The sequence below is a fragment of the Phaethon aethereus genome (genome assembly GCF_964289735.1).
Source record: "Phaethon aethereus genome assembly, chromosome: 3".
In the NCBI taxonomy this organism is placed as follows: domain Eukaryota; kingdom Metazoa; phylum Chordata; class Aves; order Phaethontiformes; family Phaethontidae; genus Phaethon; species Phaethon aethereus.
In genome coordinates this window covers 6,659,566-6,684,766 of record NC_138576.1, presented here as the reverse complement: position 1 = coordinate 6,684,766, position 25,201 = coordinate 6,659,566, and the positions used below count along the sequence as shown (strand labels likewise).

General features: G+C 39.6%; 1 protein-coding gene across 2 annotated transcripts in view; it reads left to right on the top strand.

Moving 5' to 3' along the window:
* Positions 1-4,014: 4,014 nt before the first annotated feature.
* Positions 4,015-25,201, top strand: part of RCAN2 (regulator of calcineurin 2) — a gene marked incomplete at both ends in the record, with an annotated part of 77,638 nt that continues 56,451 nt past the window's right edge. Inside the window, one exon of one of the 2 annotated variants that reach the window (XM_081997754.1) lies at positions 4,015-4,239. In XM_081997754.1, coding sequence (XP_081853880.1) covers positions 4,015-4,239 — 225 coding nt within the window. Of the gene's footprint in view, positions 4,245-25,201 lie in introns of both variants that reach the window. The other variant, XM_081997753.1, reaches the window with a different exon arrangement.

The window sequence follows — 25,201 nt, the reverse complement described above, 5'->3', positions numbered from 1 at the left end:
GCCTGGTCTTTTAACTAAATCAGTTTGTGCGGTTGTGTCGTGAATCCGAGCAGGAGATGCTTTCTCCACTGCAAAAGGTAGTGTGGGGCCCATCTGTGTATAGGAAGCGGCTGGTCTTGGAAGGGAGAAGCCTGAGGTGCGTGACAGATTATGTTGCATCTTTTGGCAGAGGTGCTAGTTTGTCCAGTCAGAGCCTGAACTTACAGACCAAGGGTTTGAAGTGTGCCAACAAGTGTTGTTGATTCAAGTATGTTTGTCCCTTCTGATTATCATTGAGCTCAGGCTCATAGGCAGCTTATTTCTCTTGGGGAACATACATGTCTTAGTGAGATTTCTATTTTAATTGTGGTGCTGTGCTTAATATTGTGCAATACATGGCCCTTGTATAGTGAAGTATAATTTGTGAAACTATTAATAGTTATTCCATACAGATGTTCTTATCTGTGCAGGTCCCATCTTAACTTGGGCAGAAGATTTAATAATCAGGGTATTGTAGGTTGACTTGCTAGAATTCTGGGTATATCTTAAATGTAGAAGAGGCATGTGCATGTATACACACCTTCCTACAAGTCTTGAAAAAGAGATTGTCAAATGGCATGTGAGACAGTAACTTTATTAAGAAGACTTGGCCAATGCCCAAGTCCCTCCGAGCAAGTCTGTCTCAAGAATTGACTGTAAAAAGGAGCCAGCCTTTCTTGTTAGAGCTCTGGCAGAGCAAAACTACTGCCTAATAATGTAAGAGTATTTATTATTTTCTAATCTTAGACGGAACTTTGAAGCCTATATATTGTAGAATTGCCTGCTATTGTGTATGCTCATTTCCTTATTGCCAACTAAGGTGGTTTAAAAACATGAATTTCGTGGTTGTAACTTAAAATCCTGCTGTTTTGTTGCTTGTCATAGTGGTTTGCTTATTTCTTAAATTAATTTAAAAGCTTCCTTTCCTATCTAGTACCTTATAACATGGCTCTCCCAGGAGAAAAAAATAAACAAACAATGATGTAGTAAAGAAACCTGTAGACTTTCCTGACTTCTGTCGATACGTTGAGATTCTTTACTTCTTTGCATACCGTAATAGCTTTGTTATGCATTGGGGACAGCTTGTATGAAATTTGTTAGCTGCTGTGAAGTTATCTTTAACATTGTTATCATACTTTACAGTGAAAGTGGAACTTATTTATTAGACTAAAAAGTACAGCTTAAGAAATCAGCTGATACAAGTAGATAGATGTGCATGGAAAACAAATCAATGTACTGTATTGCCTCCATTGTTCTACTTGGACTCTAAGTTCCATTCAGACAGCATATTCCTGTTTTATTGTATCCCATGACATTCTTGTAGATCTTAATTTTCACTACTCCCAGTTCCACTTAATCTCCCCTCTTCTCACTAGAATGCTTATTGAGTGTTAATTCATAATCCAAATTCCTACAACTTTTGCATATCAGCTTGTCATCTTTATCGTCTTGAGTCTGTTGTGTAAAGTTGGCTTTGAAACATCCGTCTGTGCCGAGTGGACTCTTCCAGCTTAATGCTTGTGGGGGAAGAAGGGTTTTACCCAGTGTGACTATAAAATAGTCAGTATCTTCACTGACTGCAAGTAGTTTGTGTGATGTGAATTCAATACTTCACACTCACTGGCAAAAGTCTGCTCTACCTGTAGATTGTATTTACATGCTCTACATGTAAATTGTATTTTGTAACATACTGGGCTTGAGATTTATCTTTGTAAACCTAAAAGCAACGAGTCTCATCTTGACACAAGCTAGACATGATGGCAAACACATTTCCAGATGATTGTATTTGGAGTAGATGATCTATTAATATCTTCTGGTAGGGTGTTGATACATTCTGAATTTAAGTTTCTTCCCCGGTAGTGTCTGCTGTGAGGATTTCTTTATAGTACTTACCTGGGTATATTTACATAGAAATGTGTGGTAATACCAGGCTTAAGCGAGTTGGTTGAAATACCAGAGGCAATATTGCTGTGATACAGAGTTCCTGCGACACTAGTGTATACTGTCAAAATTGTAGCCATCTCCTCTGTCATTTGCTCAGGCTTTTTTTTTTTTTTCAGTGAGAATTAAATTCCTAAACTGAAATTAGTTGGTGAGAGTTGTGCTAATATCAGACCAGGTTGGCAAAAAAAAAAACCACACCCAAAAACTAGTGTATATTTGATAGTCTAAAAACCTGTCCTCAGGCTGACACAGTAAAAAGGGGTAATTGGCCTGAGGTTTGCACATTACACCCGCTTCCTTACAGTGCTGCATCCTCATAAATGACATGCATAGAATACAGGACTAGGAAACGATTCTGTTTTTAGCTGTGTAACATAGTTTAGTACCCGGAAAAGGAGGACAGCTAAGATCCTGTGACCTACCAGTGCCCTGCAGATCATTATATGCACCATGAGTGGTATTGCTGTACAACATTTACCTCTGGACAAGGTCCTGAATTATCCTAGTCTGACCTTGAGGTTTGGACTAGGTGACTTCTGCCGGCCCCTTCCAACCTTAGCCGGTCTGATTAATACCGACTAATAAATCTGTCTCGATCACATAATTTGACAGCGCGGTAAATGCAGACTCAGTGCTCCAAACTGGTACTTTTGAGAATGACTTTAGCTTGTTTTCTTGAAGACTTCTATTGTTAGCCCTGAGACTGCAGCAATAACAATTACTGACATTTCTGTAACATAAGGTTATGGAACAATGTGCTCTGTCACGGGCTAAACATCGTTTCAGAGCAGTAGCAGAAATGAGGTTATATGAAAGGTCAGTCGTGGCAAATTAGCTCCATAATTTAGTTTTGCTTTACTGCGATTAAGTGTAATAAGCCTGCAGGGTTTAATTTTGGATACTAGTCCTAAATAGTGTATTTGAAATAATATTTACAACTATTTATAGAGAATAGTAAGGGCAATCTGAAACAGATGAGCACGCTGTTTATGTAACTCTCTAACTCCTTATGTTATGAGGAGAAAAAGCAGCCAATAATTGCATATTGTTATTGAAAGAAACAAAAATATAAGGGAATTAATAATTTTTCTGCATAACTTCTAGTCAGCTTACTGGAGCTCTGTAGAAGTTACAGGTTGATGTCTAATACACCTGTACTAAGGATTGGTAAATTCCTGAATTTATACTAATTAACACATTGATAATTAATTGGACGTTTACATACTCCCCTTAGCTGGTATGAAGTTTAATACTCTTGTATTAAGAGTAGTGACACTGTTTTATGTATGGGCTTGTTACTTCTGTGTGTCTTAATTACCTTTCTACTCTGATGGATTTGGGGTAAAGTCTCCAAATTCAGTAGAATTTTCCTAACAGGTGGTGAGAATCATCTCTTGAGTCCACTCTTCTGTTAAGTTTTTTATTTGCTTCCTAATGTAATTAAGTTGCAAACAAAGAAATTGCTAATGGGTATGGAAAAACAGGGTATGTTCTGTCCTTAAACTGTGGAAAAAATTGTCTTTATTCTTTGTAATAGCGATGTGTCTTAGTTGTACTGTTTTTCAACGATTCTGTGTCCATGCTGCTTTCCAACAGGGTCTTTTTTTACTACTTTTTGCCTTTGAGTTGATGCCTGGTATAATTTTCTTCTTGCCCAGTGCATTACACTTTCTAAGCTGCCTACAAGCTCAGAAGCACCAGCCTGCCTTCCCCATAACAAACCTGGCACTTAAACCCAAATACAACATAGCATTTTCTTTTAGGGCACGGGGCACCGAAGTAATGCCTTGCTTCTGGTTGTGTTCAGCAGCTTGTGCTGATGCAGTTAGGTCTTTTCTGTCTAATAAATGAAACTGAAGCGAAGTCCCTATTTGAGCCTTGGTGAGACTAGTCTTAGTGCTCGGTTTCAGAGGTCAATTGTTGTCTTAAAATAGTATGAAACATACTTTCTGAAAACTAAGCCCCCAGATGAAGAACTTCTGTGTTAACTTGTGTATGTGATGTATTTAAAAGTGTAGTGTAACTGTCTCTCTCTTCTCCACGCTGCCAGGAATGAGGGGAGACTCATACTTCTTTGGAATGCGAGGTCTCAGTCACTATGGCTTCATCCCGGAGGACGGAGGACAGTTCTTACTCTACTCTATAAATGACGACAACGATTTAAAGAGATGTTTTGCAGAGGAAGATTTTCATGAAATAATTGACTTCAACGATCTTCCGAATTCTCTCTTTGCTTGTAATGTTCACCAGTCCGTGTTTGAAGATGAGGACAGTAAGGTACAGTGTCCGTTTCTGTATTTTCAATGTAAGAGAAACATATGCCTTATGTTTTGTGTTTATTGCAGTTTTGATGAAACAGGTAGTTTAATCTGTCTCATATTAAGAAACTGGATTTCAAATACGATTTCCCTCTAAGGTGACAACAGCACTCTGCCATGATGCATAAAAGCTGTTTTGTCAACTAGGGTGAAGAAAAACGTTTTTCTTTTGTTCAGATTTGCAGAATACTGAAATGCAAGTATGTGTCTTCATAGCAACCATAGTTACAGTCATGATGGAAGTGGCAAAGTTAAACATGTAAAGTTTCTTCAACTCGCTGATCACGTACCACTATGGGAGGTTGCCTTTCTTGTATTTTTTCATAGAACCATAGAATAATTTAGGTTGGAAAAGACCCTTAAGATCAGAGTCCAACCTTTAATCTACCACTGCCAAGTCCACCACTAAACCATGTCCCTAAGCGCCATCTCCACACATCTTTTAAACACCTCTAGGGATGGTGACTCCACCACCTCCCTGGGCAGCCTGTTCCAATGCTTGACAACCCTTGTGGTGAAGAAATTTTTCCTAATATCCAATCTAAACCTCCACTGGTGCAACTTGAGGCTATTTCCTTTCGTCCTATCACTTGTTAATTTGAGGAAAAAGAGACCAATACCTACCTCGCTACAACTTCCTTTCAGGTAGTTCTAGAGAGTGATACGGTCTCAAATGTTTTAAGTTAATCTGAAATGCTATTTTGTCTGGAAAATCTAAAATGAATGATAGTGATAAAGACAAGAAGAACTCTGTGAGAATATTTTTAACTCTGCAATTAGTGTAAAACAAAATGTTGAAAACAATATCTCTTAAAATTAAAAAAAAAAACCCAAAACAAACAGCTTTTGCAGGACATGTTCAATGCCTGTTTCTTAGCCTAGTATTCTTCCTGATGGAGATGTCAGGAATATAAAACTGATCACTTGGGGCTTTATTGTCTGATGAAATTAGTCTAGGCTAATTATTACAGGCACATCTGAGACTATTTGAGTGTCTTGTCCAGAATTTTCAATTCAGAAACAAGCTGGAAGTGGTAAAGTGGTCTCTGGCTGGAACTGGCAGCTTGAGGTATCCAGAAAAAACTTAGAGATTCACAGGGACGGAAGCTGGCCAGGATGGAAAAGGGTCTTTTAGTGGGGAAATTACCAGATGAAAGGGAAATAAAACAAGGCTTGTAAGGATAACTTCCTGTTAAAAGTACTGAAAATGGTATCTGTGGAGGCTGCGGAAGTGGAATTGTTTTGGTTTAATTCTTTAGACAACTTTTGTCTTCCATAATGATGTCTTGTGTATGTTTGAGTAATACAGATTGAAAGAAAATAAAAGTTCATACCACAGCAGTAAACAAAATGGTCATATTTCTATATAAACCCCCCCCCACACTCTAAATTGCAATCTTGGAAAACAGTGCACCATGTTACTGTATTGAAGTCCCTTTGCTAATAAGCATCTTGCATTTATGTTGTGCCATTTTGTGGAATTTTATAACCATCTGGTAATGAAGTTCACTAAAGTTGAAGGGGTCTGAAAGTCCAGTTTTAAAGGAAGAAAACAGAGGCCTGCCTAGAACTAGATAATATCTCTTCATCCAGGAGAGGTTGTGTCCCCACTTGCTTCCTCATGAGCTTTTCCTTTTGAGAGCTGTATTCTGATATTTAGCTGATGGCTTAGTTAGAAAATGAAATGGGTGATTATTTAAGTATGTGGGATAGCAATCCCCAAAGACTTGCAGGATTTAAGGATGTGTCTTAAGAATAGCAGCTGGGTGGTGGAGGTGGATGTTCTGTTCCAAGCGCATGTCTGCAAACTATCTGTCAGTGACAGGGATTGAACAGCTCTATTTGCAGGTAAGTAGTTACTCCCGTAAGTCTATAACTAGATGGGATTACCTTCAGATTTCTCATTAAAGCCAAGGACCTGGGGAGCTGATTATGATTTTTTTTATTCTTGTAGACCATGTACTTGTGTTCCCGGTTGATTAATACCAGTGGTCCTTTCTATTATTAACTGTTGCTGCAGGATAAGAGCACACATGAATTCAGTATAAAATATTGTCAAGCTACAAAAGTTTAAAATCTCTCACAATCACAATTAATAAGTGCTGCTAACAGTCATATGTTTAATTATATATTGATCCAAGGTACAGAACAGAGCATCTGGTCAAAACATATTTCCCTACCTTTCAGACCTGTGTTCTTGGAAAGAAATTTCTACTTGGGTCAGGAGAATCCCTGGGATAGCTGGGTCAATAATACAGGCATTTAAGGATTTGCACAGGATGGCTTAGCAGCTTCCATGCACTAACAGCTTGTGACAACTGAAGGGAGGTGGTTTTGCTTATCTCTGCTCCCATCATGAACAGCCTGCTCCTTCATGGAGAAAATGAAATTGTACCTTCTTCGCAATGTGACTAGAAAATACTGAGCTTCTTAGTTTTTAAGGCAGAACAAAAGTGTGAAGTAGATTATCCAACAGGCCTGTTGCAAAGCTGGGATCACATTCAGCTGTGTCCCCATCACTGTCCTGTGTTCTGATTGTTTGTTTTGGCATACAACCTGTTAATGGTAGGGGCAGACTTTTTGGTTTTTGGAGCGTGCAGCACTGACTTGGTTGAGCCATGGAAGTCTTAGTGTAATGAAGCTAAAAATAAAATTAATCCTAAACCCTGGGATTTGCCACGTGTCGCTTGGAAAAACTGATGGGACTACTTACGTGAGCAAGATATGGCAAAATTGAGACTGTTATTTTTGGCTGATGGGTAGCGTGACTGAATGGGAGGTGCTGCTCCTTTTATCTTTCCTGATAAAGCAATTGTGGTGGTGAGCCAAAGGGCATGACTCTGATTACTCCTAAGGGTGGATATGTATGTGTTTTAACAGTTAATTGCTACACATAGCCCTCAGGCTTTCCAGTCAGTAACCCTTTTGTTGTACTTTTGTTATATGAAAATACCACTGTTTTGTAAAACCATCCTTTCTGTAATGTGACTGTGTTAATTTCCTTCAGGCTGAAACTGGTAAGCACACTGTCAAAGTGAAGCATCGTTGTCTCTTAAGATGGTTTCTTCAGATGCTGTAATGCCTCAGGAGATGCCTACACAAAACTGTCATTATTCGAATACGCTTGTGTGAAGAAAGGATGTATTTCCTCAAGCTGCTTAGAGGCTGTATGCTCTTCTTGTTTTCCACTATTTTGACTCAAACTGGAAGGAGCACTTATTAAACTTGATAGTTTTATTTCAGATAAAGATTGATTAATCAGTTTCTGAGTGCTTTTTCTTGCCAATGTAATTCAAACCAATAGAAGATGATACTTCTACATGAGGAAATACAGTGACCAAACATGTGTCTGGTTCTGGACTTCCCAGTACAAGGAAGACATGAACATAATGGAGAGAGTCCAGTGAAGGGCCACTAAGGTGATGGACTGGAGCATCTATGAAGAAAGGCTGAGAGAGCTGGGACCGTTCAGTCTGGAGAAGAGAAGGGGTGAGGCTTGTGTGTGTGTTATATCAGTGTGTACGAACACCTGAAGGGAGGGTGCAAAGAAGACAGAGCCAGGCTCCTTTCACTGGTGCCCAGTAACAGGACCAAAGGCAACGGGCACAAACTGAAATACAGGAGGTTTCTTGTGAACATCGGGAAACACTTTTTTTATTTTTGTGAGAGTGACTGAGCACTGGCACAGGCTGCCCGGAGAGGTGGTGGAGTCTTCCTCCATGGCAGTATTCAAAAGCTATCTGGATGTGGTCCTGGGCAGCTGGCTCCAGGTGGCCCTGCTTGAGTAGGTGTGGTTGGATGAGATGGTCTCCAGAGGTCCCTTCCAACCTCCACCAGTCTGTGATTCTGTGAACATATTTTGAAGTGTATCCTAATTCTTCTGATGAGGAGGGTCAGTGTGTAATGCAAGATTGGGGAATGAAGGTGATTAAAAATGCATTTCCTGAACTGTGAGCTTAATGGAGGCGGGGTGGGGAAGGGAGGAGAGAAGTCACTGAACTAAGAAGTCAATGGAAAAGATAATCCGATGTTAATGGAAGGACTTAATTATGAAAAGTTACTATTTTCATGAGGGATTCTTTCACATTACAACTTCATTTACATATATTGGATGACTACTTGCAATTCTTAGAGAAGCTTACATTAGACTTCCTTTGACGACTCTTTTTTTTTTAAAAAAATATTTATTATTGTGCTTGGGCCTTGAAAAAGATTTGAGGCTACCTCAAGTGAGTGCTGGAGTATTTGTCCAAGGATGATGCTTTAAGAAAACTCTATAGCCTTAGTTGGAAAACCTTTTTTCCTTTGTACTTGTATTCAGCTTTCTCAACAAAGCCCATCTTCATGCTGCTATTTTTATTTTTAAGGTGCAGTAAAAAGACACCGGCCTGTTCAGTGCTCTGCTGTGTTGTCTTAAACTTTTATATGTTAATTCTGGAATGGAAACTTTCTACTAATACTTTGACTAGGAAGCATATAATTGAAATGTGTCTGTTCAGCTCCTTTTAAACAAAGTGGAGCCAGTATGTCTGCTGCTGTGTGTGAAATGTTTCTTTGGTTCCCTTTTCCTCCAGGGTAATTGAAGAAGATGCTCTAGGAGGCAGGCTTTGTTTCTGCAGGGGAAGATCTCTTCCTTTTGACTTCATTTTTAAAAATCCAGATTGTGAAGTCAGAACCTCTTTGGTCATATTACATCACTGAAACCTCTAGGTGTTGAGTCACCATTATATTTGGAGGGTCGCACGCTTCTTTTTAGTCTAATATTAGTATTCAAGCATGGACTTAGTGGAAGGTCACCCTAGCAGAAATGAAGTCACTGCTCCAAGGCTGGAAAGGAATGCAGGCTTCATTCTGCCTTCCTGGTACACTTGCTGTTGCTTTGTTTTACTTTCAGTTTTTCTACCTTTTAAGGTTGTTGTCCGTTGATATGATAACATTATCAGAAACTGCCACTTGAAGCAGACTGTGCCTTGTGCTGTGGAATCTTTACCTGCTTTGTTTTGTTCTGTTTTATAAATGGGGATGAATATTACTCACTGTCATTCTGTAAAATTTGAAGTGTTTCTTTACTATATGCTGTATATGTATCTTTATTTTATTAGATGCAGAGAGCTTGCAAAGAAAGGCAGCAGGAGCAGTGTCCTTCAGCACTTCATGAATCATAACTACTCTCTGGGAATCCTGTCTTGCACTCTTCCCCGCGTGGTGGTTTACAGACATCTAAGAACTACTTTTTTTGTATGACCATGGAGGCACTAAAATATCATAGGCTCTTCTTGCTCTGAGAAGTATGCAGAATAAAAAATTCATTTTCTATGGCATTTATTCTGTAACTAATTCCAAATGCATTTTCTGTGAACCATATCAGTGCAACACAGTATTTCAGCTTTTAACTTTAATGCTTTGCGTCTGAGATCCCATCTGACTGCTGGAGTGATAATCCCAACTTTTTCAGCCCCATTATATAAGTCCTCTCTATAACCTAGAAGAGCTGTTGATACTTTTCATTCATAAACCTACCTTAGCTTACTTTTATGTTACAGCTGCTGGACCTTGTTAGTCAGCTCTGACGCGTGGAATGGGATGCTGGTGTAACAGCTCCTCTGTGTAGCTGCCGCTTCTGTGCCTTACTCACAGGTCAGTTGTGGGCTATATTGAGCAGCTCAGATAACAAAACCAGTCACTTCATGAAGTCAGACATACTGTATCATACGAACTGTCTAAACGTGACTGGCACTAAGATCCACAGAACATGAGTGTCTGGAGCTCCCCAGGGCTGTAGAACCACAACAGGTGCTGAGGTTTTACTGGGGAAAGGGCAGTAGTGAAGTTAACCTTCACTGACATTTGGGAGGTGTTGAGCGTTCTTGCTGGTTCAGGGGAAGAAAATGAGTTAGTTTTGGTGTGGTTTGTGTATTCAGAATTTTAATACGTGTATATGAAGGAGATTATTTAAGATTGTTATTGTTGCTGTTAACAAGGACAACTTGCTGTGGGTACTGAAGGCAGCTCATGTATTTGTGTACATATATAGGGTCTGACACTAATTTTCTTTGAGGTGATCTGCAGAATTTCTAATGGAACTGTAAGGAGTTGTTGGTCTAGTGTGGTTTAGACGTTCTTTTTATCTTTTCTCTTAGGTGGTTCTGGCTGTTACTAAAAGGCTTCAGTGTTTCTACTGTCTTTCTGGAAAAATGCGTAAGGTTTACGATTTGATAGCCTTCGAAGTAACACAAAGGGCATACTAAGATTGTGCAGTTCAAACAGTATGGTCAAGTTGAATCTGTGCATATGCCCACTTAATCCCATGCAAGTAGAAGGCACACTTGGCCTGTTGGCTTCCAGGAATTACCAAACTCTAAATACTCCTCGATTCAATCAATGTTCAATTTCTGCTCTGAAAATGTGTGGGTTTTGTTTGTTTTTTAAACAACAAAAAAACTTAACTAACCAAACAAAAAAAGTTAACGAGTATTTCTGGGCCTGAAATGCTACTGGCTGTAATGTGGATGCTGTCTAATAATTTATACAGTACTCAGGGTTATTTTCCCATCCATGCACAGGGTGCTTGGTAGTACAGATGCCCTTGTTTTGATGGGAGAATGTGCTTGGCAAAAGACCAACTGGGTTAAAGGTAGGCCTGTATTCATAGCAGCTGAAATTTGGAGTAGTGCTTCAAAGCATCTAGCTATACTAGTTGTTTGTAAATTACAAAAATAAACTGATTAATGTTCTTTCCAGAACACACAAGACAGCAATTATGGTCTGCTTTTTAAATTTGGAAATGTACTTTTCTCATTAAGAGCAAGTATGGAAAATTTCTTCTAGTGTTGGCTTTCTGTGGTCATGCTCTACTCTGCAGTCTAGAGGGAACGTGTTATCTCAAGAAACCAGGGTGGGTGGGAAATCTTTCCTGGGAAAGGACCATTCAGGGTATTTCTTTTTTTTTTTTTTTTTTTTGTACAGGAATATAATATTCTTATTATTCTTATTTCTGCCAAAATACTTTTGAGTAATAACAACATATTTTAACGAAGTTGTTGGTAAATCCATGTCAGAGTTTATGAGGGCCCATGTGAACCTCATGAGGTTCAAGAAAGCCAAGTGCAAGGTCCTGCACATGGGTCAGGGCAATCCGAAGCACAGATGTGGGGTGCGCAGAGAATGGATGGAGAGCAGCCCTGCCGAGAAGGACTTGGAGGTCCTGGTGAAGGAAAAGCTGGACAGGAGCCGGCAATGTGCGCTTACAGCCCAGGTGGCCAACCACATCCTGGGCTGCAGCCAAAGCCGTGTGGCCAGTAGGGCGAGGGAGGGGATTCTGCCCCTCTGCCCCGCTCTGGGGAGACCCCCCTGCAGTGCTGCGTCCAGCTCTGGAGCCCTCGGCACAGGAGAGACATGGACCTGCTGGAGCGGGGCCAGAGGAGGCCCCAGCAATGCTCCGAGGGCTGGAACAGCTCTGCCGGGAGGACAGGCTGGGAGAGCTGGGGGGGCTCAGCCTGGAGCAGAGAAGGCTCCAGGGAGACCTTAGAGCAGCCTTCCCATATCTAAGGGGGCCTACAAGAAAGCTGGAGAGGGACCTTTTAGCAGGGCATGTAGTGATAGGAGAAGAGGTAAGGGCTTTAAACTGAAGGAGGGGAAATTTAGATTATGTATAAGGAAGAAATTTTTCACAGTGAGGGTTTTGAGGCACTGGAACTTGTTGTCCAGAAAAGTTGTTGGTGCCTCATCCCTGGAAGTGTTTAAGGCCAGGTTGGATGGGGCTTTGAGCAGCCTGGTCTAGTGGAAGGTGTCCCTGCGCATGGCAGGAGGGTTGGAATTAGATGGTCTTTGAAGTCCCTTCCAACCCAACCTATTTATGACCTTCTGTTGTGGCATGAGAAAACATAGGCTCTGGGAGCCAGAGGGAATTGCAAGGTCTTACCTGTAAGTCAGTAAAGAATTGTTCTGTTAATTACTTCTTTCTCTAGCACAGTGGACATAGTAGGATAAACTCTGGGTAGGTCTGATTTAAATATCCCTAAACACTGTACAAGTTCGGATTAAGATTCCACTTTGCAGTTGTCTTTCTCTTGTAAACAGGTTGAACTAAATTCCTGGACTTAAATGCCTTCTGATCTTTGAGGAAGTTGAGATGTGGCCTGGAACGCTGAGGCTAGTATGCCTTCCCTCTGAACTTGCTGCTAGTGTTAGCTGGGACATGGAGTTCAGACACAGACTTCTGCTGACCGAGGAGTTTTGGTGGTGGTGTTTGTTTTTCCTTCTGATTATCCGGCTTGAAGATATTTGATAGTTTGACTGCGTGTACGTGGAATACTGAGCCTTTTTTTTTCCAGGATGATAGCAGGTTATGTTGCTTTCTGGGATGATAAGCAAGAGAATTTATCAGCAGTCTGTCCATGTAATCTTATGCAAGTGTGAGAGGGTTGGCTTTATTGTAACTGGTGATACTTGCTATTCTTGACCTGTGTTACCTTTTTTAGCTTTTTTTTTTTGTCTGGCGGTCTGAGGTGTAACATGCTTTTGTAAAGCAATATAAAGCCAAGAAGATAGACACCAGAGCACACTTGGAAAAAAACACAGCAATGATTTCTACAGAACTTCCTTGCATCTAATCGAAACTTATGTTGGCACAGTGCATATTAAAGCAAGAAGTCAACCCTTTTGGTATCTGCTGACACAAGCCAGAGCTACGTCTTTCAAAGGGAAAAGCTGCCTTTATGTAGTTTGTAGTGGAACAAACCAGACTTTTCTAAGTAGTTCTTATCAGCTAATATCTGCTAATAATCAAACACAGTTTTGCCCTTCTCCCTCCAGCAAACTGTCATTCTGAAGTCAACAAAAATACTGTTTTTCCAGCTGATAGTAATCAAAAAGTTCAGTAAAGCCATTTTAATGTGGTTAGTGCAGCAGCTGTTCCTTATTTTAATACCATCAGAGGTCCTAATCCATCCACAAGTTGATATCAGTTTTCTGGCCCAAGGAAAAGACTTCTAAATGAAGGTCAGCCTTCATTACCAATGCATAAAGACAGTGCATTTACAGAAGCTACATTCTGACTTAATGGCACTGAAAACAGTAAATTTACAACTCTAATTACCAGTTATTTAAGGGAATTTCTCAAATCTTTCATATAAAATATGTTAAGAATACTGCACCAGAGTTTAATGTAATTAATAAATCAATGCTTAATAGAGATAGGTACAAGGTAATGCTTGAAAAGGAATGTAGTCTTAGAAAATGAGGGATACTGGAAGGTCATTTGAGGTAATACAGAGTGGAGAAGCAGCAGCTCTGAGACTGTGGCATTGGTTAAGATAAATTCTGCAATAGATTTGAGCACAAACGTGAGAGATCATATTCAGAGTTGAATCAAGGTGAAGTGAATTATCAATTACTTCTGTGCCTTTGAAAACATTTTCTTCTGTGCCAGATAAACTCATGCTGCTTTGTGGTTGATGAACGTTTTAGCATTGGCTGCAGTAGTGCAAGGATTTCTCCACGGCTGTAGAGATCTGTAGATCTGTTCTCAGATCTAATCTTCAGGCAACAGATCTTCTGATAAACTATGCCATTCTGTCAGCTAAGGGGTTTGTTCAAATTCTTAGTTCCCTGTGTAGTGCGAGTGCGTGAATGCTTTTAAAAAGAATGTATCTTGTATTTCTTTTATTGTCTTGCTTTAATGTGATTTTAACTGCAGGTTCTTTCACTCCGATTTGATTGCATTTTATGGACACTTTACGCTGCTTACATTACAGGACTTTTGTACTCGGCTTTGAAACTTAATACAGAAGTGGAGGCATTGCAAATATGGCAGATGTAATGTGTATGTCTCGGAGGGATAAGAGAAACCTTTTCCTTGTGATAGACACTAATGAGCTGGAAGTTAAGATGATAGTAGGATGAGGGGAAAAAAAAATCACGGTATCCCTGGCAAGAGAGTAACGAAAGCGTCTATTATGCTGCATCAGGGTGGATTCAAATCAGTATCCGTTGTCTCTAATTGGTCTTGCAGTTGGTCTAAAAAGCGTAAAGACGTTGTAAGACTGCTGCATGCAATCATTTAGAAATGTTGCATTTGATGTTACTGGAACTAGTATTGGGGAGAAATTTGATCATTTCACCCCCGTGTTTCCAGTGTGTGGCCAGCTTACAGGGGAGGAATGAAACTGAGAACTTCAGAAGATGCTGAGGAAATGAGGTACCAGCCCCTGACTGAGGGGGAGTTGGCCTCTGTTTTAAGGCCTCTGTAACACTGGGGTGCACCATGGGGCTGACTTCTAAAAACCATGATAAAAGTCAAGCAATGCACGTCTCTTCTGTTTTTATTCTTCGCGACTCTTCTGAATGGCGATTGTATATCTATTTTTCAAGATAGTTCTTGTTGAAAGCTTTGGGGTTTGTGTGGTTGTTTTGTTGTGTGGTTTCAGGGTTTTTTTAAGTTTAATAGCCAGAGTCTGTGGTATCCCTCACTGAAAATACCATCAGTTCACTCAGGCTGAAATACCCATTCCTATCACCTTAACCCTGGGGGTATTTCACATGGCCGAGATCGTGTTGCATCAAGCCACAGGGCTATCTAGATCAGCCTTCTGCCAGTTTGGAAACTAGAGTTATTTGTATTTGTTTTTCTTTAGTTCCTGGGACAGGCCCATACGCAAATACAGAGAGCACTGACACAGCGCATGCCTTGATCCAGAGGCAGTCCTATGCCATATCAAACATTTAATATATGTTAGCGAGGTTTACTGTCACACACACTATCCTTTGGCACTAGTTGCTTTCACTTGACCTTGCAAAGCTTTTGGGTGGATTCTCCCAAGAATCTGTGTTTAACAAGCAAAGAAAAAAATTCAGCTTATATAATGATTTATGCTTACTTGAGTAACTTCTAGACCCATTCTGTTCTTACCTGCTAGTGATCCTATTCCTCTGAATAAATGTGCATGGCTGCTTCTTACCATCTGCCTTAAAGGTTTGGGTCATGGACAGTTCCAAATTCCTTTAAAGTTTGCTGCTGTCAGCAGGAATTGCAGAAATAAATCACAAAATGATGTGATGCTGTCCTTCCTTCCTGTGTCCTTCTGTAAATCCCTGTATCTTCTGTATCTGTAACTACAAATCTTCCTTGTTACTACAACCAGTTCATTTCAGGTGTTTCTTTAAACATAGTGTCCATTATATCTGCTGTGTGTTCTGTAATGCAGCTTCTGATACCAGCATTCTAATTGCTCCTGTTTGTCTTGTAGTTAGAAGGAGAAACACGTAGCACAAATGGTACAGGAGTGGTTCTTAGGAAGGTAATTTGAAACTGGAATATAAAAAAGGAAGACAGATTACTTACATTTATTAAAAGGTGTAAGTTTTATTATTTTTCCCAAATAAATGGCTTTATTCATAGAATCATCTGGGTTGGAAAAAACCTTTCAGATCACTGAGTCCAACTGTTTACTGATTGTCTTAATCTATCACCTTCACAGTTTTGAAACTGAAGTTAGAATTTCTGACTCCCTGCTGCTTTAAGCTATATATAGCAGATGCAGTGCCCTGTGTATGTATTTAAATTTTGAGAAATTTTTGTGGACATAGCTATCACTTACTGAGGCGTAGTTGAGATTATCTATTATCTATTCAAAACACTACTTCACTGTAGTTATTCTGCTGATCTAAAACATATTATCAGATTGACATAATATAGTGACAATGGACAAGCTGTTTTAAATGGTTGTTTTCAAACTATGTATCTGCGTTTCATGCGATTACTTCAGGTCTAAGAATTAAATCCTCTTCTGATATTTGTCAGTCTTAAACCAGAGAGAGATGGCCTTATCAATACCTTTACTGAATACATTATAAGATGAGATTTTTGTGAAACCCCTACCTCGCATTCCCAGTACAATCCTGTATTTTTCCAGGCCTGCCTTTCTTGTTTGTTCTTTTTTCCTTCCCCTGTTAGTAGGTCTCGCACTGATCTGCACTTTGAATGAGGATTATTCCAATGTAAAAAAAAAAAAAAAAACAAAAACAAAACAGACCACCAACTCCTTTCTGGTTGTATATCTGAAGGGGGAGGTGGAATCTGAATGCAAATGTCAACAGACACTGGATTTTCAGAAAATTCTTCATAAGCTGAAAGTCATGTGAGGACAGTGACTTTTGTAGGATTTAGTGTTTTATATGTACCACAAATATGCGGTATACAGTTTCTGGATGTCTCCTCGAAATATTTGGTACCTACCTTGCTTTTTCTTCTTCTGGTATCCTTTATCCATGTTCTTGTAGCATATGGACTGCTATTAACCCCAGACCTATAAAACGTAGTTGTGTCAGTATACTGTGATACTGATTTTTAGGAAAACTTTAGATTCTTATTAATGCCTTCTGTGTGTTTGAGCTTTATGGTACACCTTAATCACCATCTGTATGTGGTTTTTGTGTTTTGGTTTTGTGGTGTGTGTTTTCCACCCCCACCCCGAGGTCCTATCTTAGGTGGGTGTAGGGTGGACTAAAGGAAGATATTTGAAACTGGGGTTCTTACACAAGTGCATCTCTTCGGACAACTGGGTAAAACCACCAATATTGTAGAATTTAAGATTAAAATTATGAAAGTGAAATGCACTGTTCCACTTCTTTCTGATTTCTCCTTGCACCTAATAATCATGCAGCAAGTCACCTTGATAGTGAAGATAAACTTAATTTATACCCTGTTAGACTATTTACACTGTATAAAGGAAAATCTTGGCTGGTACAGAAAAAGCCACGTTTTCTGTGGATAATCCACTGTGTGTGAACTAAAGGACATCAGAATGTGTGTGCTGTGGTTGTATAAGTGCCACGGGTGCCATCTGCTGCCTCCTTTATGTACCATGTAGCTCTTCAGCTGTGGGAAGAAGGAAAGGTAACATATGTTAAGGAATATAGTTTTAAATACCCTGCCACCCGAATATTAAATACAATTTTTAATCCTTGCTGGCTTTGTGCAGTTTGATCAACCGTGTTCACCCTAAATGTATTTGAGGTTCATTTCAGCCTTGGAAAATAGTTTTACAGAGTAATTTTTACTGTCAGTGTTCTTTTGCAGTATGTTTGCTTATGGTGACCATAGGTCTTAATTTTCGCAGTGTATTGCAGCTTATTGTCTAAACTCAGCTTCTAGCCATGTACTTTTTTATCTTATTAACTCTTTCCTCATTCCACTTGTTATATTCCATCTATGGTATCCTGTAAATATAGCTAGGAAGTGAGACTTGAAATAATTTCTTTATTGTGCTTGCTTGCAAAGCTGGTAAAATAGATTCTGTTGCCCTCGGTGAACAATACCAGCAGTGCTACCTGGTGAGGTAAATAGCCAAATAAAGTTGGCTATACCTGATGTAGTAACAAAGCTGAGAAAAGGGGCGAACTGGAGGAGTACAGCCTAACTGGATCCTAGAGTAGTTTATAGCCTATTTATTAAATTTGTTTTAAAGAGAAACCTCTGTTTTGTCTTGCTTGTCATAGTTTTCTTTAAAACCTAAATTGATATATTGCTTTGGGTCATTCAACTGAATGTCAGTATCTACTGGGAAGAAATTCAATCCTAATAAGCATGAAAGTGTAATAATTAATGCTATAGTCTTAGGCTGTGTTGCTGCTGTAAATGAAATAATTTCTGGCAGGTGTTCCAGCACTAATACTGAGAGATAATGTTTTCAGCTGAATTGCCGAAGTGGTCCATGCCACACTTTTGGCTGAGGACAAACAATACTTTCTAACAACTTCCAGGCATGGTTTGGGAGACTGCATGGTCCTAGGGATCATTCCCAACAGTAATTTTGGAAACTAAGAGTTAACAGTTTCCTTGAAACAATTAAATTATCACTTACTAGCATAGATGTGGCCAGCACATGGCAATGTGTGTCAGGGCCCCAAGTGTACCAATAGGCTTCAATTACTGTGACCAGCCTCACCTTCTGCTTGTTGGTCCAGGAGCTCCATTTAAGCTCGGGATGGGGCCTTTATTCCTGGCTTGAACAATTACATAGGCCTACCTGTCTCGAGTCCTGTCCTTGGACCACATTGTAGCCTTGGACTTATGTTGCAGCCTTTCTGGTTTTGTCTCTGGTCCCATCTGTTTCCATGACTTTCTGTGGCCAGCGCGCCATGGTCGCTGTGACCAGCATTCTGCTCTACCCACCCTGTTCAGATGCTGCCGGATGGGCCCTCGTCTGTGAGGGCTCTGCCTGCACTGTGGTCACCCTCAGCTTCCAGCTAATCTTCATTCATAGAGCAGCTTTGCTCTTGCTACTCCCTGACAGTTGGCCTCAGGATTTGAGAATGGGCCTTGACACCACTTTTGTCATGTAGAGGTAGCTCTAGTGTCCTGATACCAGTCTAAGACTGCTGGGTTGACTGGAGATTTCTTCTGTGACATCTTGGGATCATAGCATCAAACATGTATGTGGTCAGGGCTTAGGCTAGTTATTCGTGGAAGTATTGCATATGAAATAGGGACAGTAATTCCAGAAACATCTACTGAGGGACAAAGAACACATTTCAGAGTTGTGCAAAATCAAAGGTTGAGTGCACCTTCTTTTGAGACCTTGTTGTAAATCAAGGGGTGCTCCAAAGACTCTCAACACCCCTGAAAGCAGAATGCGAAGGCAGATCCTGATGGAAAGCAGTGTGACTTCAATCTCGATGAACATCAGTGCCAGAGATGATATGCTGAAGACGCTTTGCTAGTGTCTGAACCCACATGTGGCTAGCAGTAATGGGCTGAACTTGAAAGTGCAGGTAAGTCAGAAATGGGTGTCAAAAGAAGTTTGTAAACATTCTTTCTTCCTGTTACCTGATCTTCCAAACCACTGTAGAATATACAGTATCTACAAAGAAGAATAATAGTTGAAAACCTTGGAATGATATCAAGACTTCTGTATTTTCTACCCAGTTTTATTTGCATCTATCAAAACACTTAATATTCCAGATGGTTTTTTCCTTCCTTGTAAGGACAAAAGTAAAACATGTGGAAGCCTTTAATCCAAAAATGGGGTGACTGAAACACTAATATAGATGTGCTGTGAAGGTATGTGCTTGGGATATGAGAACGAAGGTGTTTCAATTCTTTCACAGAACTTGAGGCTGATTTTCCTGCTTTGACTTCCATTTGAATTATTTAGTATTCCATTTGTTTATATCTTCCATGGTTGAATGGTAATGAAACTAGTATTTATTTTTTTTCCACAGATAGTTTTGTTCTTGATTAGTTGATTTCTACTGAAACCCGTTTTGACAGATCAAAAAAACCTATGGAACTCTCATTGTGGCCTCCTACATACTTGAGATAGGTGCCTGCCTACTTTGTCAGTAAAATTAGAGAAAATATCTGAAATGAGAATTCATACAGTTCCTTTACCTGTGCTTTTTTTCCTCTTGCTGTTTGCTTTTTCTCTGGATAACAGTCTTGCTTCTTGCAGATTATAAAAACAGAGGGTACTGCTGTGTGCATATTCTGTCATTTCATGAAGTAGGTTCTCATTTTCAAATTACTTCCTCTAACTAGAACATACTTCTAGAAGATAATCTATTTTTAAAAGTTTGTTTGTATTATTGGTGTGTGTTACCAGGATGTGTTTGGATACATGAAACCTGAGTTATGTAAAACTTCAGTTTATACATTCACTCCAGCTCTGAATTCAAACATTTCCAACTTGTACATTGCAGTTGAACTGAAGCTGAGGATGAATTATCTGGAAGGTTTGAACAGAACATTTTATGCAGCTGAAATTAAGTGCTCTGCAGTGCTGAAGGCAGTCTTCCAAAAAGCAAGTATTGATATAAGCACCACAGGAAACCGATTGCTTCTCAGTGCTTTACACTAATAAATTGCTTTCAATACTACTTAATTGTCTGCTGAGCTCAGAATCCTAATGTGTGTTTGAATATCCAGTGTTTCATCTCTGTGTGTGTGTATATACATATACACACATCCCTTGCACTTGCATATTTGCTCAAGACTTTATTGGTCTCCTACTGTGCTAGCTAACTTTTGATGAAATACCTTCACTGCTGCACTGATAACAGTGAACTGAGTCTAGAAGTGTGAGAGTTTTAGACAAGCACTGAATACTGGGTTACATAGTTGTCGTGGTTTAGCCCCAGCCGGCAACTAAGCACCACGCAGCCGCTCGCTCACTCCCCCTCCCGCAGTGGGACGGGGGAGAGAATTGGGAAAAAAAAACTCGTGGGTTGAGATAAACACGGTTTAATAGGACAGAAAGAAAGAAGGAAACAACAATGATAATACCAACAAAGGAATGTACAAGAACAAGTGATGCCCAATACAGCAATTGCTCACCACCCCGTGATCGACAGCCCGTCCCTGAGCAGCAATTTCCGCCCCCCGGCCAACTCCAGTTTATGTACTGGGCATGACGTCGTATGGTAGGGAATATCTCTCTGGCCAGTCTGGGTCAGCTGTCCCGGCTGTGTCCCCTCCCAGCTCCCCGGGCACCCCCAGCCTGCTCGCTGGCAGCCCAGCACGAGAAGCTGGACTGTCCTTGACTGCTCAGCAACAACCCAAAACATCAGCACATTATCAACAGTTTCTCATCCCAAATCCAAAACACAGTCTCACACTGGCTTCTGTGAAGAAAACCAGCTCTATGCTGGCTGAAACCAGGACAATAGTTGACCTTGATGAGCTTAACAGTTGTTCAGTGCTGGGAGGGTTTAGAATCTGGCCCCTGGGGAGCGATGGTGGAAATGGGTACATGAAAACTTGAATTATAAAAGAGGAGGCCTGAGGCACACAAAAAGGCACTTGGAACAAATGCAAATCATGTTCTGGAGATTCAGTTTTGTGATCTTCCTGCGCTCCTAAAAGTGTCACTGATGGGCATGTTATTTACAACAAAAAAGGTCAGCCCTCCACCCTACTCGAAACTGGAAACTTGAACTTCTTTTGCTTTCTTGCCCCATGAACACGGCTACAGGGCTGTAGCGTTAAAGTAGTTTCAGTCTACTGCTTACCTTACCTACTGAAGTAAGCAGTAGGTTCTGTGCAGCCTAAGAAAAAAGAGAGCATCTTATTTTTGTGAGGGAAGCTATCTGTTTCTTGACATTGATACTATAAATGTGAGCTTTTGTCTAACTTTTATTTCATGGTTGGAATCTCTCTTCTGTCTAAACAGACTCACCAGAAGGTGGGGATGAGGACCTTTTTAAAAGCTTGGAAAAGAAACACGGGAGCTTTTTCTTCACACTTCTGCTTCTTATCGGTACTTTAAGTTCTCTGCTTGATACGTCAGCAATTCAAATCATAATATTGCATTCGGATATGATTTCACTTATACTTGTTATTTGTATTCTTCCTCTATCAACTACCCTCACCATGATTTGAAAAAACCAAACAAGACTTTGTAGGTAAAATTGCCTTCAAATGTCTCTTTCTAGTTCTTGGTGCCTTTTTTTCCAATTCTCCATCTATTCCCTGTCAGTGTTTGCCTCCATCAACCTGTTTAGCTGTGGGTTGTACAAGTTCTGTTCTTCATACCAGCTGACACAAGGATATTTGTATCTCCACCTACAAAGGAAATGATCCAGGGTGCATGTTAAGTGGAAAATCCTTAGTGGGTAGTTTGGAATCCATGCTGTGGAGAGGAAGCATAACCAAATGATTACAGACCCATTTGGGACTTGGGACCCAAATTGTGTTCACAGGTTTATCTTTCTGTCCTGACCAGGCTGCTATATGTGTGTTTTGGAGGGCTCCATTACTATCCCACCTACTGTAGCAGGGATGTTGTTAGGATAAATGTGTTGTGAGAATTATTTAAGGCACTTAACGTGCCTTGCTGCTATAGGTAACCCCTGAACATTTTTGTTTTTTTTAAAGAAAAGGAGGCGAAATACTGTTGCATTAAGGTGATGAAAACTGACTCGTGTTTATGCACGTTTGTTCTTATTTGGCAAAGCCCTACTGAAGTATATAGGATTACTTGGAAAGCAAGGTAATGCATAAGATAAAGTTTCTGCCAGGCTTACATGAATGGGATCAGCTAAAATATGCCGTAGTAAATAATTTAAATTTACAGTATGTTTTGAACAAAATCGGAGGATTGAGTACTTCTGCTGTTTATAGCCCAGCCTTGGTAAGGCAACTGTTGTTAAAAATAACTTTGTAAAATATTCTAGTTTTATCTTTGTATCTTCTAATTTAAGAATATATTGCTCGTGTCCTCTCCACTTGACTGTTCAGGGAGGTGGGAAGAAATCTTTGGTATTCTGATCTTTATGAGGGAGGGGTGATGTCCTCTGGATATATGCAGAAATACTTAGCAGAGCTAATTGGTAACTAATGGATGCAGTCACTATATAATGCTTAAAGTCAGTTAAGTAAATGAATGGACTGAAGAGAATACTTCCTGAAATATTTGAATACATCAGTGATTTTAAATGCATTGAACATAAAGTATATTTTTTTTTTGTCTTGCCTACGGAAGGACTGATCTCTTTGACTGTTGATGTAATTATTGGATTTTATTTATCTGTATCAGAAGATGATAAGTTCTGCCATTTTTAATTCCTTCCATTGCATGCTTATTTAGCTGTAGTGCTAAGTGACCTAAGACTTCTAGGTGAACATGCAGTTTGGGATATATTCACTTTACAGATGCTGTAGAGAAACTGTTTTCATAAACTTACTATGTTTTGTACTGGTGCCCGGGAAGCAAAATAAATCGTTTGGGGTTATCAATAATTCATTGACACTGCACTACTTCCTATGTGAGAGCATTTTCTTAAAGAAGGATGTAAGTTCTTCAATAATTCTGTCTCTTGCAGTTCATATTATATGAATTGTAGTTACTTGGGGGGAAAATTATTTTTTGCTTTTGTGTAACTCTCTACTGGGAGCCAAATTTGATCCCCATATTCATACTGAATGACAGTTTTCCTCCAGTAGCAGTGGTCTGCTGCATGAAACTTTTAGAAGTTTATTCCCTCTTAGTGTAGTAAATAGAAGTTTTACCAACATAAGAACTTTCTCATAATTTATCGGCTAGCAAGTTACAAATGCCAAGCTAATGTCTTATTTTTCTGATTGTTTCATGTGATGATTTACTTTCCTTATCTGTAATTTACACTGTATCTTAAGCGCTTTAGGACTGTGATACTTGTTAGTACACACCCTAATAAAATGTACTAGACTCTAGAGGAATAAACACAACCAAAATGAATAATAAAGCCCTGGTGATGCCAGGATCACTTTTTTGGGTAGATATACTTATGTCCCTCTTAAGTGATCTTGGTGATGTTATTTCACATATATACAACTTCAATTTTTTAATGAACGGTAAGCCAGACCACTTAACTACAAACTTCCTGCTCTAAGGTAATATTTTTAAATGGTTTTACTGTGTGTAGAAGGAATTAGCTTAATATATTTACGTAAACTGAGTGTGATGATTACTCTTCTATATTCTGAGTACTTAAGGGCAGATAAATCTTCCTAACAGTTTGTTTTTGTTTTTGTTTTTTTTTTAATTCTGCTTTTTGGTCTGTTGCATGTAATATGTGTGTAGTGTATGTGTGTGCATACTTCACAAAAAAAATTCTGATATGGAAACTAAGTGTGACTTTCTTGGGCTAGCAGAAAAGTCAGGTAATTTTAAGCAAGCCAGTAGAAAGTGTGCTTACCAGACTTCAAACAAATGAGTTACTGAAGCAACCTAGGCAACTCATGTTAAGTATGAGAAACTTGGACAAGTATAGAACAGCATAGAGGAGATGTCATTGAATATTTTTTAGTTAGAGACAACTTGTTACTGCAAAAGTTATTTATTTGCAAAACAATTTGCTCTAACTGGAATTCTGTCCTGTATACATCTTATTTCTGTTGGCAATACTGGAACAGGCTATAGGCCGATTAGGTAAAAAGATGGCTTTGTATAATCAAAAGCCACTGTGAATTACGTTGTAATTCAAGTTTGGGTAAATGTAGTGAGGTATTTAAATATACTTACAATGATATTTAAGTGGCAGTCAATGAGTCAGTTTGACAGAGAATTGTCAGACAAAAGCAAAGTACTCTTTTCTAAGCTCTTGGCAATGCAAAGTATATTGCATTACTACCCTAGTGAGAATTTGACTTTTCTCTACTTGAAGGGGTTTTTTGAGTCTACAAGCAAGCAGACCTCCCTGCTTTTCCTCATGCAAATAATAATTAAGAATCTGTAATGAGAAGGTCTGAAACTAACAAATTCCTTTTTGAGTTTGTCGTAAATTCATAACTGTTACCTGAGCAGAATAGCAAGCATTTTATCTGTTGCATCCACTTAGTGGACCAATATATGCTTTGTTTTCCCCAGGAATGTTCCCAAAATTATCATTGCTGTCCTGAGCAATTAAGTTCCTGCATTGTATCTTCAGTGAATCAGAGACATTGGTTGGAAGGAATCTCTGGAGGCCATCTGGTCCAACCTTTTGTTCAAAGTAGGGCTGTTGCCAACACTAGATAAAGTCAGCTGTGGCTTCTTTTATCAGCTCTTGAAAACCACAAAACTCTACAATGTCTCTGGGTAGATGGCATCTGTGCTGCATCACCCTTCAAGTGAAGAAATTTTTCTCTAATGTCCAATCAGGACTTCCCAAGCCACAACTTAAGGCTATACCCCATATTTTACTACCTCTTTTACTATCATTTGCACTTTCAGCAAATTGGCAATTTGTGCAGAGCACTTAGGAAGATACTGAACAGTATCTGCCCTGATACTGACCCGTGTGATATTCTGCGTGTTACTTGTTGCCAAATACATGTTGAGCACTTGATGATTAGTGTTTCTGCCTGTCAGTTCAGCAAGTTTTCAACCAATTTTAAGTCTGTTCAAACAGCCTGTACTTGCTCAGCTTACAAATGAGATCATTGCGTAAGGGTTCTGTTAAAG